Here is a 16,070-nt window from a genome sequence, read left to right on the forward strand (position 1 = left end):
ATCACCACTTGTTAGTTCAATCTAGATTATACACCAAATGCTAACAGGTTGAAATAGGCACGAACCATAATCAAAGACCCATTAGAACAATTTTCCACTTCTACAAAACGTACCAGCATACTTGCATTCAAAGTGACTTCTTCCTAGCCAGTAAGTACTTCAGGTTGCTTTTTTAAAAACTCATTCAGGGATGACAGTTTTGCTGACGGGGCTAGCATTTACAACCCATCGCTGATTACGCTGAAGATCAATTGTGGTGACAATGTCATTAAGGAGGAAGTTCCAGTAATTTAATCCAGCAAGTCTAATGAAGTGGCATTTTGAAGTCTTGATGGTGAGTGGCTGGAAGCGGAGCTTGTAGGTGGTGGCCACGCCTTTGCCTTTCTTGATAGTCGTGGCCACCAGGGGTGTGGATGGTGTGGTCTAAAAGTGTATTAGTGAATTTCAACAGTAAATTATACACACTACCACTACTGAGCACCAGTGGTGACAGGATTGACTGTTTGTGGATGCCATACCAATCAAGCAGTTTGCTTCTCGAGGGTCGTTTGAGTTGCACTCATCCAGGGAAGTGGTGAGTATTCCATCACTCTGCTGACTTGTGCATTGCAGATAGTGAACAGGCTTTGGGGAGTGAAGAATTGAGTTACTCGCTGCAAGATTCCTAGTTAGTGATCTACTCTTGCAGCCATAGTATTCACATGACTGGGTCAGTTCAGTTCAGTTTCTAGTCAATGGTAAAATAAAGATTCAAACTTACAGTTAATAGGTGAATGAATGACATGAAAAAAAAATCACACTTTAAATCTTTTACTGTAATAAATAACAAAATTAGTTGACAATCTTTTTGTAGGGAACTTACATTTAAATTACAGAAAGCAGGGATACAAGATGGCGGCGACCCAGTAGGTCCAAGTCTGCAGAGCTCTGCCTAGGACTCGGGCAAAGTGGGCTGCCCACCTTCACCTCACCTGTTAAATCACTCAAAATAGCTTTTGCCCAGCACTCTTAGCCATTTTGCATCAAACTTTAACAGCTTGGTGTTTTTTAAAAAATGACTAAGGGCAAAAACTCTCTCAGTTCGCAACAGGCAGGGACCCCTCCCCCACCCCTCCCCCACCAGCAGGGACATCCGCGGCTGCCTCGGGGGACTTGCCTGCAACGGCGAGCCTGAGCTCGGAGATCGTCAACCTCCAGGAGAAGATCGATACGTCTATCGAGGATGCCCAGTCCAGGTGGGGTTCGATCTCGGTCATGCTGAGTAATAATGACCGAGAAATCAAGAAACTTGGGCAGCGTGTCGGAGAGGTGGAGCAATGGGTCGCAGCCTCGGAGACTGCTGCTGAGTCATCCGTGGGTCAGGTTCAGGCTCTGGAGCGGCAAATTCAGACCTGAAGGAGCACATCGACGACCTTGAAAATCGAGGTGGTCGGAAAAACATCAGTTGCTGGGTCTTCCTGAACAGGAAGAGGAAGGCCAGCTTGTGGATTTCTTGGAGCAATGGCTCCCACAACTATTAAAGCTAGAGTCGGAGCTGGGCTGGGTGCAGGTGGAGTGGGCCCACTGGGTTGCTGTGCGCAGGTCCGGGTCTGACCAGCGCCCCTGCCCGATTCTAGTCCGACTTCAATATCACAAGGAAAAACAAACGCTGCTCGAGGCCCCCAGAGTCTTGGGGAAGGATCCCCATGCCATGATGCAAAAGGGCTCCAAGATAATGCTGTTTGAGGATTTTTCTCCGGTTGTGGTCAGCAAGAGGAGGTTATTTGACGAGGCGAAGAAGCGTCTGAGAGACTTAAATATTCAATACTCTATGGAATAGCTGGCAATGCTGCGCTTCAGTCATGGAGGATCTGTTTATAACTTTGGATCACCGGAGAAAGTAAAAGAATTCCTGGATGCTCTCAAATAGACCACGGGACTTGAACTGTACAGATAACAACTTTATTTTGCACCCCCCCCCCCCCCACCCCCACCCAACTTTGTCATCCTTTTTTCTTTTTCCATCTCTCTTTTGCCCATCTTTCCCTGGGGCTTATTCTTTATTCTTTCTTTGGTCTCCTATCTATAGCTCATGCGGCTTATTTGATTTTTGAGGGAGGTGTTTGAGTGTTTTTTTTCTTATTTAGTTGCCTAGTACTTGCTGGGATTGTAATTTCATAATTATATATATTTTTATCTTGTGTTGTTTTATTAGGTATATCTAGGTGATAGGGTGGGGGGGGTGGGGATGTCACCCACTTTTAACTCCTGTTTTATAAGATACTGGAACTTATTCACTCCATTTTGTGATGCCTGGGTCGAGGGCAGGGCCCTAGCTGGAAGAGGTTATGGCGGGGCTATTGGAAGGTACTCGTGCCCCCCGGGAGCAAGGGGGAAAAGTCTCCTTTCAAATATGTTTTGTGTTATTTTTACTTAGGAGTAGTTTTTAATTGTGTTGATTTAACTGTTTTAAAGAGTTCGTTTATATGTGAATTTTTTTCGGCCTTTATTCAATGTCTTTTGGGTGGGGTTCTTCCTCCTGGGGGGACCTCGGGCCTGCCTGGACGATCATGGCTAGCCATTCACTTAGGTGGTGCACCTGGAATGTCAAGGGAAGTAATTCACCAATCAAAAGGAAAAAGATATTATCAAGTCTTAAAAAAGAAAGGGTTGATGTAGCTCTTTTACAGGAGACACATCTACTTGATAAGGAACACTCGAAGCTGCAACAGGGTGGGTTTGGCCAGGTGTTCTTTTCATCTTTCAGCTCAAAAAGTAGGGGAGTAACCATTCTTATTTGGAAGAATCTTCCTTTCCAAATGTTAAGCCAGATAAAAGATAAGCCTGGACGGTATATATTGATAAAGCCCTAATATACGGAGGGGAATACGGGGATTTTGAATCTTTACTAGCCCCCGGCACACCCTTTTAAATTTGTAACGGAAGCATTCTCTAAGTTGATGGCTTTTGGGGTCCGCCATACAATTATAGGGGAAGATTTTAATTGTATTGCCAACTGAAAGATGGACAGGATATCTCGAAGGACTGCGGGCATATCTCTGAGGCAAGTGGCGGATCTGAACAAGGAGCTGGGACTGGTAAATGTGTGGAGGTGTCTCCATCCCCAGGGTAGAGACTTTACTTTCTATTCTAACCCACACAAGTGCCATACCAGAATTGATATGTTCTTTGTCTCCTCAACCCTTTTGAATTCGATACTGTCTTGTAAATAGGTAATATAACCATTTCTGATCATGCCGCAGTATATATGGAAGTTAAGACTAGTGATGATGGGATAGGTCCCCGACATTGCCGTCTGAATCCCTTCTTATTGAAGGATAGCAAGTTTATAAAGTTCTTCTCGCAGGAATTTAAAACCTTTTGGGATATCAACTCAGGTACAGCCAGTAACCCTTCGATGATGTGGGAGACCACTAAGACATATGCACAAGGCTTGGTCATCTCATATTCTGCGACCCGGAAAAGACGAAAGGAAGAGCAACAGCATCTGCTCGAGGCTTGCCTGAAGGCGGCTGAAACTGCGTATGTTGCTAGGCCTTCTATTACTAAGCTACAGAGGATCACAGCCCTTAGGGAAGCCTTGAATACCGCACTTATTCAAACAACAAAGAGGGAAATACTATTCATGAAGCACAGATTATTTGAATATGGTGACAAGCCTGGTAGGTATCGAGCATACCTTGCCAGAAAGAAAAAGGCTCCCCAAGCCATTAGGAAGTTCTATTTTGAATTGTACAAGTCACAGGACTGTGAGGATAGAACTAGGAAGATGGAGTCTTTCTTTAAATATTTGGCCCTTCCGGGCCTAACCTTGGAGCAGGTGTCGCTCTTGGATGCCCCCTTGACAATTCAGGAAGTACAGGATGCAGTTAGGCAGCTTCAGAGTGGCAAAGTGCCTGGGCCAGACAGATTCCAGGCTGAGTTCCAATGAAGAATTTATAGGGGAACTGGCCGCGCCATTCGTAAAAACGTACGACTACTCATACAGTCAGGGCTGCCTCCCGCCTTCATTGAGAGAAGCAAATATCTCTCTCATTCTCAAGAAGGGAAAGGCCCCAGAAGATTGCTCATCATATAAACCCATATCCTTGTTAAATGTGGATTTTAAAATTCTCTCAAAAACGTTAGCACTCAGATGGAGAGAGTTTTACCATTCATTATAAAAGAGGACCAGACGGGGTTTATAAAGGGTCTCAGGTCAACTAATAACATTAGAAGGGTCTTAAATATGATACAAACCTGCCAGCAGGGAGCAATACCAGGTTTAGTTGTCTCCCTAGATGCAGAGAAGGCATTTGATTGGGTAGAATGGCCATATCTTTTTCATACGCAGAGAGGTCCCCCAGGACTTTCAAACTGGCACAGGATAGACATGGAATATATCTTCCTTGACTTCCTTACGAATATGGTGCACCAAAAAAACTGAATTATTTTATAAAACATGGCAACCATTGTTGAAGAACATCGACACAGATATTTCGGCCACATTGTCCAGGGCTTTTGCTTAGCCGTGGTCATGGTTCTGGCTGGTTCAGGGGCCCCCAGGAAGAAGAATCCCGTATAAATATGGGTTTTATTATGACTTGATATAAATCTATTTTGAGCATGTATCTAGTTATTTAATTACCTTGTTGTTTACTGTTAGTAATGTGTGATATTCTATTTTATGTTTTGGTTGTTCATAGGATAGATTAGTAATTAGTTTTTTTTTTCTTCTTTAATTTTATACTGGTGTTGTTATTATATTGTAAAGTGGAATACACTAGTTTGTATTATTTTTGTAATTTTGTAAAAAAAAAACTTTAAATTTTTAAAATAAAAATATATCTATTAAAAAAATTACAGAAAGCGATTTCTCTCATTGCACTCTCCAATGAATTACAGATCTTACATCAGTCAAACTGTTGTTGCTGCTTTCAATGGATTTCCATTCCCTGTTCATTGAGTAATTTCAAGTGATCACCTCCAAGGAATTTTCCTTAGTTTTTGTACAGTTTCCTAAATACATGCACAAAAACCTTTTGTTTCAATTATTTTTTTCCTTTGCCAAACCGCACACATTTCCAGGAATCCTTAGCTAGCTGAATGCATGTCTCTGACTACAGATTGTGTCCCTCCCACACTGAGGTGTGGTAGCACATATGCCAAGCAGTTTCTTCTCTCTGTTGACCACACACTAAAATTGCTGTCTGTCTGTAACATTCATTGATTTGTAGAGATGCCTGTAACATGACTTTAAAAATCACTTCCCCATCATTCTTCCGCAAAGCAAAATGAATCACATGGAATTTGTATCTAGGTAGAAATGCTAGTTAGATACTTTATATGCAACTCTTGATTTTTAAATCTTTGAAGTAAATGGACAGTTAACAGCTTGAAAAATGTGTTGCTGGAAAAGCACAGCAGGTCAGGCAGCATCCAAGGACCAGGAGAATCTTACCTGCTTGCAACCCGAAATTTTCAACATCTTTCTGGGACTTTAACAAAATGCTGCTTCTGCTGTGGTCTCCAACAGTGAACACCACACACCATAGCTTCAGTGACACTGTCTGACCTCGATTTGGTCTTTAACCACCTTGGCCTGTTGTCAAGTAGACTTCAAAACAGATCATATGACCTTCCCCAATTAATTTGAATTAAAGAGACAGTGTCAAAACTTGACAATTTTATAACCTCAATGATAATTTTTAAATCCTGACATTCTTTTGCAATTTTCTCTCATTATTTTACATTCTGTTATCATCTTCCCATTTAGCACAATCTTGACCCAATTTCTTGCAAGGATGTGTCACAGCTTCTTCACTTTTAAGCGTTTTTCTCCACTCTGGGACTCAAATCCATCCTCAGAATTTCATATCAGTTGGAGACAAGTAATTTTAGTTTCAAACACTGTATCTGTTTGTCTCAATAGCCTGGAATTCTGCTGCTGTATTCTGTTTTGACACCCGCAGCTTAGAATCTCCAAGGAAGTTCAACTAAGACATATAAAATTTATGTTTAAAGCTTTTCAACTCTTTTCTATCAATCTAAGGTTTACTGTTTATTTACTTTCAAAGTCTTAGTTTTTGATTCTCTGGACATAGCTTTAGTCAAAATGGTAATTTCTGCAGCAGATTAAAATAGCTTCTGATTTCATCAGTATACTCAGTTTGAATGTATTTCACTACCAGACCTGGAGAATGCAGTACTTTACCTCAAGCTAAGGCATTTCCTAAGTATGAGATTGACATAATTAATAGACAACTTTGACAATATTCCAACAATAAGAGGCCCATTGATTAAAGCATAGTTCAAAGTAATTCTATACGATGGAACAGTAAAACAACTTCCATCAATACCTTATATCGAAATGTTTTATAGAGAATCTATAGAGAAACGTGCATCTTTTGCAAGCATTCAGGGCTAAACCAAGACAGTATTTCAGAGAATAAAAGTCTTTTTTCTCCTCTGTGAAAAGCAAACTAATTCACCTTCAAATACATCTTTAAAGTTACACTTTACAGTCAGGTTAAATACATTTAATGGTACTGGTTTGTCATAAACTTCACTCACTGGTACAGAGTTTTCTGGAGCAACACAGGACATTCCCACAAAAGATATCAGCTGAGCTTTCAACTTCTTGTCTTTGCTTGCCCCACTTTATAACAAAAGTAATACTTTGTTCTCCTCGCATCACATTTATTGGCTAGCATTGTCTCTTTGACTACTCTAAGAAGAGCCATATTTTCATTTCTGATTCTAATAAATGTTCTGTTCACTATTATCTTTTCTGTTTATTAACATTATAACCTTCTCAGTGGATCTGATTCCTAAAAGAATATGGTATTCAATTATTCATTAAGAATACTTGCCTAAGATTTCCAAAATAAAAACATAAATTACTGGCGAAATTCAACAGGTCAGGCAGCATCTGCGAGAAGAAAGCAGAGTTAACGTTTCAAATCCGGTGACTCTTCGTCAGAACTTTCAATCCACATCTTATTTCTCAGCGACTGCCTCTGGCTCAGACTCACTACATGGATTCCAACTGAAGTTTCATCCTTTGTAATTTGAAACCAGAGGAGAAAGTGAGGTCTGCAGATGCTGGAGATCAAAGTTGAAACTTTATTGCTGGAACAGCACAGCAGGTCAGGCAGCATCCAGGGAACAGGAGATTCGACGTTTCAGGGAAGAAGGGCCTGTGCCCGAAACGTCGAATCTCCTGTTCCCTGGATGCTGCCTGACCTGCTGTGCTGTTCCAGCAATAAAGTTTCAACACTAATTTGAAACCACCCAGACAGGTTCTGATGAAGAGTCACTGAACTCTAAATGTTAGCTGTGCTTTCTTCTCACAGATGCTGCCAGACCTGCTGAGTTTCAAGAGAAATTTCCTCTCTTATTTCAGAATGCCAGGATCGGCGGTTCTGTTTTACATAAGGTTTTCAAAATACAGGTCAAGCTTCATTGAGGTATACCATCAAACAAAAAACAATTATCAAAACCCATTTCTTCACCTTTTGCAAATTCCATAAAAGTTTGATTTTTCCCTCTTCTCATCAAATTTCTAAATTTTTGTCTGTAAACTTCTGAAACTAATATACATTAAGCACTGCTCACTGGGCCAGCACTGGAAAAGTGCAGTGGTCTTGCAGGGGTAAAGGAGATTACAAAGGATGAGGAGAAAAGTCAGGAAAGACTTGAGTGAGAATTGAGGCATTGGTGAATTAAGGTAGGTCAGTTGGCACATGGGTGATGGGTGAACTAGACTTAATGCACATTAGGATACAAACATTAATGTTTTGAATAAGCTCAAATTTACAGCAGGTCCAAGATGGGAAGCCAGTCAGAAGAGCTTTGGATCAGTGGAGACTAAATTCAACACAGCAACAGAGAGAGGCTGAACAGGCTGAGGTTGTTTTCCCTGGAGCGTTGGAGGCTGAGGGATGACCTTATAGAGGTTTACAAAATTGAGGGGCGTGGATAGCGTAAATAGACAAAGTTTTTTCCCTAGGGTATGGGAATCCAGAACTAGAGGGCACAGGTTTAGGGTGAGAGGGGAAAGGTATAAAAGAGACCTAAGGGGCAACCTTTTCACGCAGAGGGTGGTACGTGTATGGAATGAGCTGCCGGTATATGAATAGGAAGGGTTTGGAGGGATATGGGCCGGGTGCTGGCAGGTGGGACTAGATTGTGTTGGGATATCTGGTCGGCATGGACGGGTTGGACCGAAGGGTCTGTTTCCATGCTGTAGATCTCTATGACTCTATGGTTTGAAGTTTGGTGATGTTAGAAGTTGAAGTAATGGCATTGCTGTTGAACAGCTTATAGAACTGGAACTTAATTCCAAACAGTACCAGAACTCTAAAGTTAGGAACAATCTGGTTAAGCCTCAATGGCCAAGAGATAGAATGAGATGATAGTTATAAAAATGGAGTTTACAGAGATGCTTGGAATTAATGATTTGGGCCGTCCCAAGTAAAAGTGAAGCAAAGTTCTGCTCATTCAATACTAGATTGTTGGATAGAAGATACTTTCATACCATCAGTCTAGACTGGTCCCTCCAATAAAATCTTGTGTGCACCAACCTATTGTAATACTTTTCTTTTGTTTTATTTGAACATTATCAACATCAATCACTGAAATACAAAGACAGGCAGTAATGAAATGACTTGCATTTGCAAGAAAAAAAACCTGTGTATAAATAATTATTATATTCTGATCACCCCTAAGTTTTTCCCCCATTTCACTTCCAAATAATTTACCTCGGAATTCAGGTGTGTACAGCAAGGTTTGAAGCAGTGAGTTGAGGTAGCAGGTGCCCCCCTGGTTTTTGATTCCACTGAGGTTACTGGCTGCTCGGTGTGGTGGCGGGTCAGTGTCTTTTTTCCTGGATTTCCACCCATTCATAGTTTTGTTCTCAGACACAAATCCAACATCTTCCTCTTCTTCAAACATGTCCCCAAACATCCTGAAGAATTCGAGGCACACAACCTCTCATATGGTTGCTTTGGCCAAACAAACCAAACTTGCAGCTCTAAAGTTTATGCTATCTCATTTTTAGCAACATCAGTTGTTTTGATTTGTGGATAGCTGTAGATTTGAAGTTCAGACGGTGTATTTCCCCTGAAACAAAGAAAATATTTGCAAGTTATAAAATCAAAGAATGATACAGTACAGACTGAGGGCCTTTAACCAGTAGTGCCTGCTGTTGGTTGAACTAGCCCATTCCCCATCTTTTTCTCCACTGATCTGATCTTTTCTCAAGTGTTTATTGTATTCTTTCCACCATTCTTTCAGGCAGCCCTTTCTAGAATACAACTCACTGAGTATTAAATGTCCCTTCATGTCACCTCTGATTCTTTTGCTACTCACCTTAACTGTGTCCTCTGGTAACTGATCATTTGCCTTCCTTAGTCTATCAGAGTGCATTAAAAAAAAGTAACAGCATTAAGGGTTAACCAACATATATTCCGTGATGACAAAAATACATCAGGAATTTCTAATTAATAGTTTTATTTTTTTAAAAATTATAATATGATTCTTGATTTATATTCCCGAGTTGCTCATATCCAGCAGTTTAAGATTGTTATACTGCAATTGGGAGATAAGAACAATTAGATGACCAGAGTATCAAGCCACTGAGGCTGAAATATTAAGTCAATGAAGATTCCCAATTAGCAAGATTTACACAAAGTATAAACTAGGAAAGCAACAGCCATAAATATACTATAAAACAAAAAAAAAAGTGCTGGTAACAGTCAGAAAAATCAGACAGAATTTGCAGACAGCACAGACAAGTTTATGTTTCAGGAACACATAACTCAACTACTGCCAGACTGAGGGATTTGGAGAAACCAACTTTCACTGGGTTCTGAATTCTCATGATCTCAAGTGTTGCTTAGGGGTCTGAAAGGGTTACTCCTGGATTGAGTGCAGCAAGTACCATCTCCTATGAGGATATCATTGGGACTTGGTCAGAGGTACAGCTTGTAAGAGAGAAACCTGTGGTTAATATGATCCCAATAGTCTCTGTAAAGGTGTAGCTCATATTCATGCAATCTGAAAATAATTTCTGTAAATACTATGAAATTCATATTGTTTACTCATCTAGGCTTTTCTAATTAGACCAGATCATTAGATAGCCTAATCTTCACAAGACACCTTCATAATCGAAAGAATCCATACATAACACTAGGTGCATGTACATTTATATTCTGGCCCGTTTGAACTTACTGTAATGAGCAATTGATCATTTAAGAATAATACTGGTCATGCAATATATTCCCCATTGACTTCCTCACGAATATGGTGCACCAAAAAACGGAATTAATTCGTACAACATGGCAGCCTTTTTTGAACTACATTGACACAGATATTTCAGCCATATTGTCCAGGGCCTTTGTTTAGCTGTGGTGATGGTTTTGGCTGGTTCTATTCCTGATGAAGGGCTTTTGCCTGAAACGTCGATTTTCCTGCTCCTGAGATGCTGCCTGAAATGCTGTGCTTTTCCAGCACCATTCTAATCTAGAATCTGGTTTCCAGCATCTGCAGCCCTTGTTTTTGCCTAGTTGATTTTAACCCTACTGCGAATCCTCTTGCAAGGATGCCTGCCTTGAAGAAGTTTTCCTCCTCTCCCTACAGCGCTATTCCTGATGAACAGCTTTTGCCCGAAACGTTGATTTTCCTGCTCCTCGGATGCTGCCTGAACTGCTATGCTTTTCCAGCACCACTCTAACCTAGAATCTAATGGTTCTGGCTGGTTCGGGGCCCCTGGGAGGAGGAATCTCGTATAAATACGGATTCTATTATGACCTGATGTAAGTCTATTTTGAGCATGTATCTAGTTACTTAATTACTTTGTTGTTTACCGATAGTAATGTATGATATCCTATTTTATGTTTTGGTTGTTTGTAGAATAGATTAGTAGTTAGTTGTGTTTTTTATTTTATATTGGTGTTGTTATTATATTGTAAAGTGGAATACACTTGTTTGTATTATTTTTGTAATTTTGTTAAAAAATCTTTAAAATTTTCTTTTTTCAATAAAAATACCTATAAAAAAAGAATAAAACCAGTCAATTCTTGCAAATCATTGCAGATTCGTCTATTTCTGTTTAAACCTTTTATGGCTACTTATATTACAACCAAGATTTGATCATCCTCTTCAGGTACTCATTCATGGAGATCCAACAGTCTTAAAACCTTACTACAAAATAACCTGATCATAAGGTTCAATACACCAGGAACAGCAATAATAAAGTTTCTGCAGTTTACACTTAATGAGGTTTAACTTCAGGTATTAAATACTTCATTTGTTTGGTATTTGGACAGATTTAGCTTATTAATTGGTGTATTTTATTAATTTCAGCAAGTGCCCAAATGTCTCAAAAGTAAGGAAATTATGTAGATTTGACAATGACCGGTACAGAGTTGCCACATTGACCCTGAGCACCTCTCAACGTAATGGTGCTTATAGTCATTTTTAATCAACATGTACAGATATGTTATGACATGTCTGGGACAAGTGGAACTTGAACCAGACCATAAGAGCATTTAATGATATTTATGTTGTCAATGTGGAGGTGCCAGTATTGGACTGGGCTGGACAAGGTCAGAAGTCACAAAGGAGTAATGTTCAGAAAGCCTGTGATTTCAAATAAACCTGGTGGACTATAACCTGGTGTCATGTGATTTATATTTTTGGGTCAATAGAACACATTGTAATATAGTGACATGGTTTTTTTCACTATTATATTAACAATCTGCATTAAATAAAACAACAGATATATGGATTTTTTGAAGTTGCTTAGAAGTGTAGATCAATAAAAATGCCTTTCACCTCAACATTGAGGTGAACCATGAGTCTACAGCAATTTGAGAAACATCAATTTGCTGAAATGCTATTACTTTAGATCCTTCAATCAAATTTTAAGCAGTCACCCCAATCACTACTTCCATAAATGTGTTTTTATTTAATAGAGTAAGCTTAAAAACAGATTCAAATCCAATATAATCTTTAAACAAACATATTAAAGCTCTATGAAATTATACTTTAAAGTTTACAGAAGCATTAACTGTGTTAGTTACAGGAATGCTGTGTATGTACCCAAAATGTTATAATCATTGTGAACCAAGTTGGAGTGTACCTAAACAAGTAAGGCCTGAGGTTGAAGATTGCATTACAACCTAAACTGACAAGAACTAAGGAATTCCTAAAATCTAGTAGCACTGAGTATGAAACAATAAAGATTACCTCTTATAATTTTCTCTCCACTGTTCTGCATATGTCAATCCCTTCTAGCTACTATGTTAGCTAACACTAAATGGGTCCCTTTTCTCTGGCACCATTCCTCCCATCTTCAAGACTACTATTACTGCCATTCAAATTCCCACTCTTGATTCATTTCAATTTTGATAGTGCAAAAGAACACATCAGAATAAACTGGAGTGAAGAATGAATTTAGCTGAAACAAGTAAGTTGTCTATTAAGTACAAATGATAATAGAAAGTGGCAGATAATATATGGTTGCAGGATTATAAGGATAGTGATAGCTAGATATAAATTTATGGGCTGATTTGCTGATGAAGGGCTCTTGCCCGGAACGTCGATTTTCCTGATCCTCGGATGCTGCCTGACCTACTGTGCTTTTCCTGCACCACTCTAATCTAAAACAAAAGATATAAATTTATGATTATGGTTGGTTTTAACAAGAAAACAAATTTGGAACAAGGACAAAACTCATCAGATTCTAGTTTCTACTTTCCTGTATGCATCAGAAACCAAAATAAGTGGACTTCGGCTTAGTTGGAAGGTAGATGTCACAGAATGGTTGTAGATGAACTACACTGAAAGGATGACACTAAACCAGATGAGCATGGCAATACAATGACAGATCTCTTGGTGAGAGTAGCTACAAGAAGCAACCGTTTGCCCTATCACAGACCTTCTCTTGTGTTTTTCTTCCCTCTCCTTTTATTTGCAGAAAACCTATAACCTCAGGTCAGCAGGGAGACCACTCCAACATGCTGCCCTCATTGCCAACATCCTAGAAGCAGTCTTCCTCCCCGCCGCTGTCGCAATTATAAAATGTGACGCCCACAACTCTGCCACAGATCCCGTCAAACAAGCTAATGCCACTCAGGAATCTGTACGACCCCTGGCCACTTATGCTCTGCAGATCCCCAGGGTGGTGAAATCTCCAGAGTCCCCTGATCATCTCGATGCAGTCCGAACAGCTCAGCAAGCCGTCACACCAGAGGAGAGGGCCACATGGGCCCATATTGGTGCCATACAATCACCGTCCTTACAGGTTCTTATCCACCCCGATGGCTGCATCAACTACCTGAAAGGCCACCTGCACTTACTGACCCTGGTGGCACACGGAATCGGACACACAGGCAAGATGCTGTCAGCCATTCCTGGTATGCAGCGGGATTCGCTGCAGCTGCCCAAGCCCTGCTGTCACAGCGCCTCATCTGTCTACCGAAAGATGCAGGGAAGCCGATGGCCAAACATGACTACATACCTGTTCCTGAGGGTCCATTCACCCACCTTCTAACTGACCTTGCCCATATGCCTCAGAAAGAGGAATACAAATATGTCTTAGTCTTTGTGGGCGGCACGGTAGCACAGTGGTTAGCACTGCTGCCTCACAGGTTCAATTCCTGCCTCGGGCGACTGTGTATAGAGTTTGCACATTCTCCCCGTGTCTGCGTGGGTTTCCTCCGGGTGCTCCGGTTTCCTCCCACAATCCAAAAAAAATGTGCAGGTTAGGTGAATTGGCCATGCTAAATTACCCGTAGTGTTAGGTGAAGGGGTAAATGTAGGAGAATGGCTCTGGGGGGTTACGCTTCGGCGGGTCGGTGTGGACTTGTTGGGCCGAAGGGCCTGTTTCCACACTGTAAGTAATCTAATTATCTAATTGTCAAAAAAATCTAATCTAATTTATAAGTTATCTCAGTTCTGAAGAATTATGCATTAATTTTTCACCTCCCTTCCTACAAATGCTGCCTGTCTTGAGTATTCCCAGCATTTTATGCACTAAAGACTTTCAGCATTCATAGTATTTTGCTTCTGAATAAGTAGGATGGATGAGTGGGATTGAATACAATTATTGTAGCCCAAAAGGTGGCCATTCAACACATCTGCATCAGCTCTCTGAATGAGCATTTCCACATGAAGTATGTTCTCTGCCTTCTTTCTGAAATCCTGTGTTATTTCTTTTCAAAGAACAATCTAACTCCCTTTCAAATGCATCAAATAAGCCTGTTTTCACCAGACTCTCAGATACTGTATTCCAGACCCTCGCTATGTGAAAAAGCTATTCTCAAATCAATTTTGCTTCTTTTGCCAATTACTTTAAATATGTGCCATCTTGTTTGCAATCCTTTCACAAATGGGAATAGCTTCTCCCTGATCAGGCCATTCATGTTTTAGAATATCTGTCAATCTGTCATTTTGGGTTTCTCTCCAAGAAAAGCAGTTCTAACTTCTCCAGTCTATCTTTATAATTGCAGTTCCTCATCCTCAGAACCATTCCTGCCCCCTTCAGTGTGGCACTCAGAAACACAATGCAGTACTGCAGTGCTTCCCATGCTTCCAATAGTACAGGAGCCCCATTTTGCAGCTTGAAACTTAACACAACATCCTAAGAACTGGGAGTGAAAAGAAAGGACCTCTTCCTTTGCAAGTGCAGACCTGTCCGTCAGTGCAGGATGGAGTTACTAAAACTCGAGTTTTCCACAGATATCACAGAGCTAAAATATCAGCATGAGACACCACTTGGGACCCTGAGCCACACCTTTGGGAAGTTGTGTGGCTATGTAGAAAAGTTTTCTAACCAGTGGAGATAAATCAAAGCAGATTACACCTTTGAACTCCAAAGTCTCAAATTAAAGATGTAGTGGAGCTTAAGGCACACGAGAAGAAACTGATGCCTAAAATGTTATTTTGTGTCTCCCTGTTAATAGCTGCAACGGTAAAGGTATGCATAAAGACATTATTAAGGAAAACTCTTACCATTCCTACAGTTCCACCAGTCTGTAACTTGTATCGACAAATTGTAGAACCTTCCAGAACAGAAAAGAAGCACATTTGGGGGGAGCGGAGAGGCCAACTTCGGGCCCAGGAGCACGCACTTCAACTCGGAACTGAAACTATTTTATTCTGATTTGATTTCTATCCCGATTTTTGTCTAACAGTAGTGAAGGAAGGGTTTGAATTCAGTGAATGCCTGGCATAGATTTAACTCGCAGCAACTGCGTCTCCCTGGGAACCCCCAGACGGCCATTACTGCTCGTGGCCGGTTGATTGCGCCTGCGTCATCGCGCTGCATTCTGGGATCTGTAGTTTCCAGCGCGAGGTTTAATGCGGAGACGGTAGGGGTGACGAACTACAATACCCAGCTGCCTGTTAGACAGAGGCGAAGGTTTGTGGCGGGGAGGGAGGCGAACTTTGAAAGGCTGGAGCGACTTGAAGCAATTCGTCAATTCCTTTTCACTGTAAAGTCAAATAGATTTAACATCTAAAGATGTGTCTATGTATTTTGTTAGTGTACGGTTCGTGGACCCTTACTGTGAAGAATATGGGTCAATGTCTCACTCCTGGCCTGACATTGTTGGTTCTGGACTGAAGGAGTAGTTCCAGAGGTGCCCTCTTTTGGATGAAACGTTAAGCCAAGGCCTCACTTTGCTGATACGCTCCTCCCAAGACTTGGCGCACGCCCCAGCCCCTCCGAACCAAATACCCAGCACCTTCAGGTGGTCGGTCCTGACGGTGAAGGGGATCGAGGATTGGTCGGCCCAGTTCCCGAAGAGCATGGCCTCGCTCTTGCCTCGGTTTACCTTGGCCCCCGAGGCCCGTTCGAACTGGTCACAAATGCACATGAGTCTGCGCACGGACAGCAGATCCAAGCAGAAAACGGCGACGTCATCCATTCCAGGCTGATCAGGCATGTGTCCAACCCTCTGTCCTGCACGTAGGCGATTGTATCCCTGAGGAGTGCGAGACTCTCAGCGATCTTCCTGCCCGGTACAGCACAGGTTTGGTCAGGGTGAATCACCGACCCTAGAGCAGACCTGACCCGGTTGGCG

The 16,070-nt window shown here is 41.2% G+C and overlaps 1 protein-coding gene across 1 annotated transcript in view; it reads right to left on the reverse strand.

The window, feature by feature from the left end:
- The window catches only part of LOC122551913 (ubiquitin carboxyl-terminal hydrolase 40-like), a 121,489-nt gene extending 106,190 nt beyond the window's left edge, over nucleotides 1-15,299 (reverse strand). The window contains exons 1-2 of the mRNA XM_043694481.1: nucleotides 14,998-15,299; nucleotides 8,742-9,102 (exon numbers count right to left, since the gene is read on the reverse strand). Coding sequence (XP_043550416.1) covers nucleotides 8,742-8,946 — 205 coding nt within the window. The 5' untranslated portion in view covers nucleotides 8,947-9,102; nucleotides 14,998-15,299. The remainder of the gene's footprint in view (nucleotides 1-8,741; nucleotides 9,103-14,997) is intronic.
- Nucleotides 15,300-16,070: the final 771 nt, after the last annotated feature.

Source organism: Chiloscyllium plagiosum, chromosome 7, assembly GCF_004010195.1.
Source record: "Chiloscyllium plagiosum isolate BGI_BamShark_2017 chromosome 7, ASM401019v2, whole genome shotgun sequence".
Taxonomy (NCBI): Eukaryota; Metazoa; Chordata; class Chondrichthyes; order Orectolobiformes; family Hemiscylliidae; genus Chiloscyllium; species Chiloscyllium plagiosum.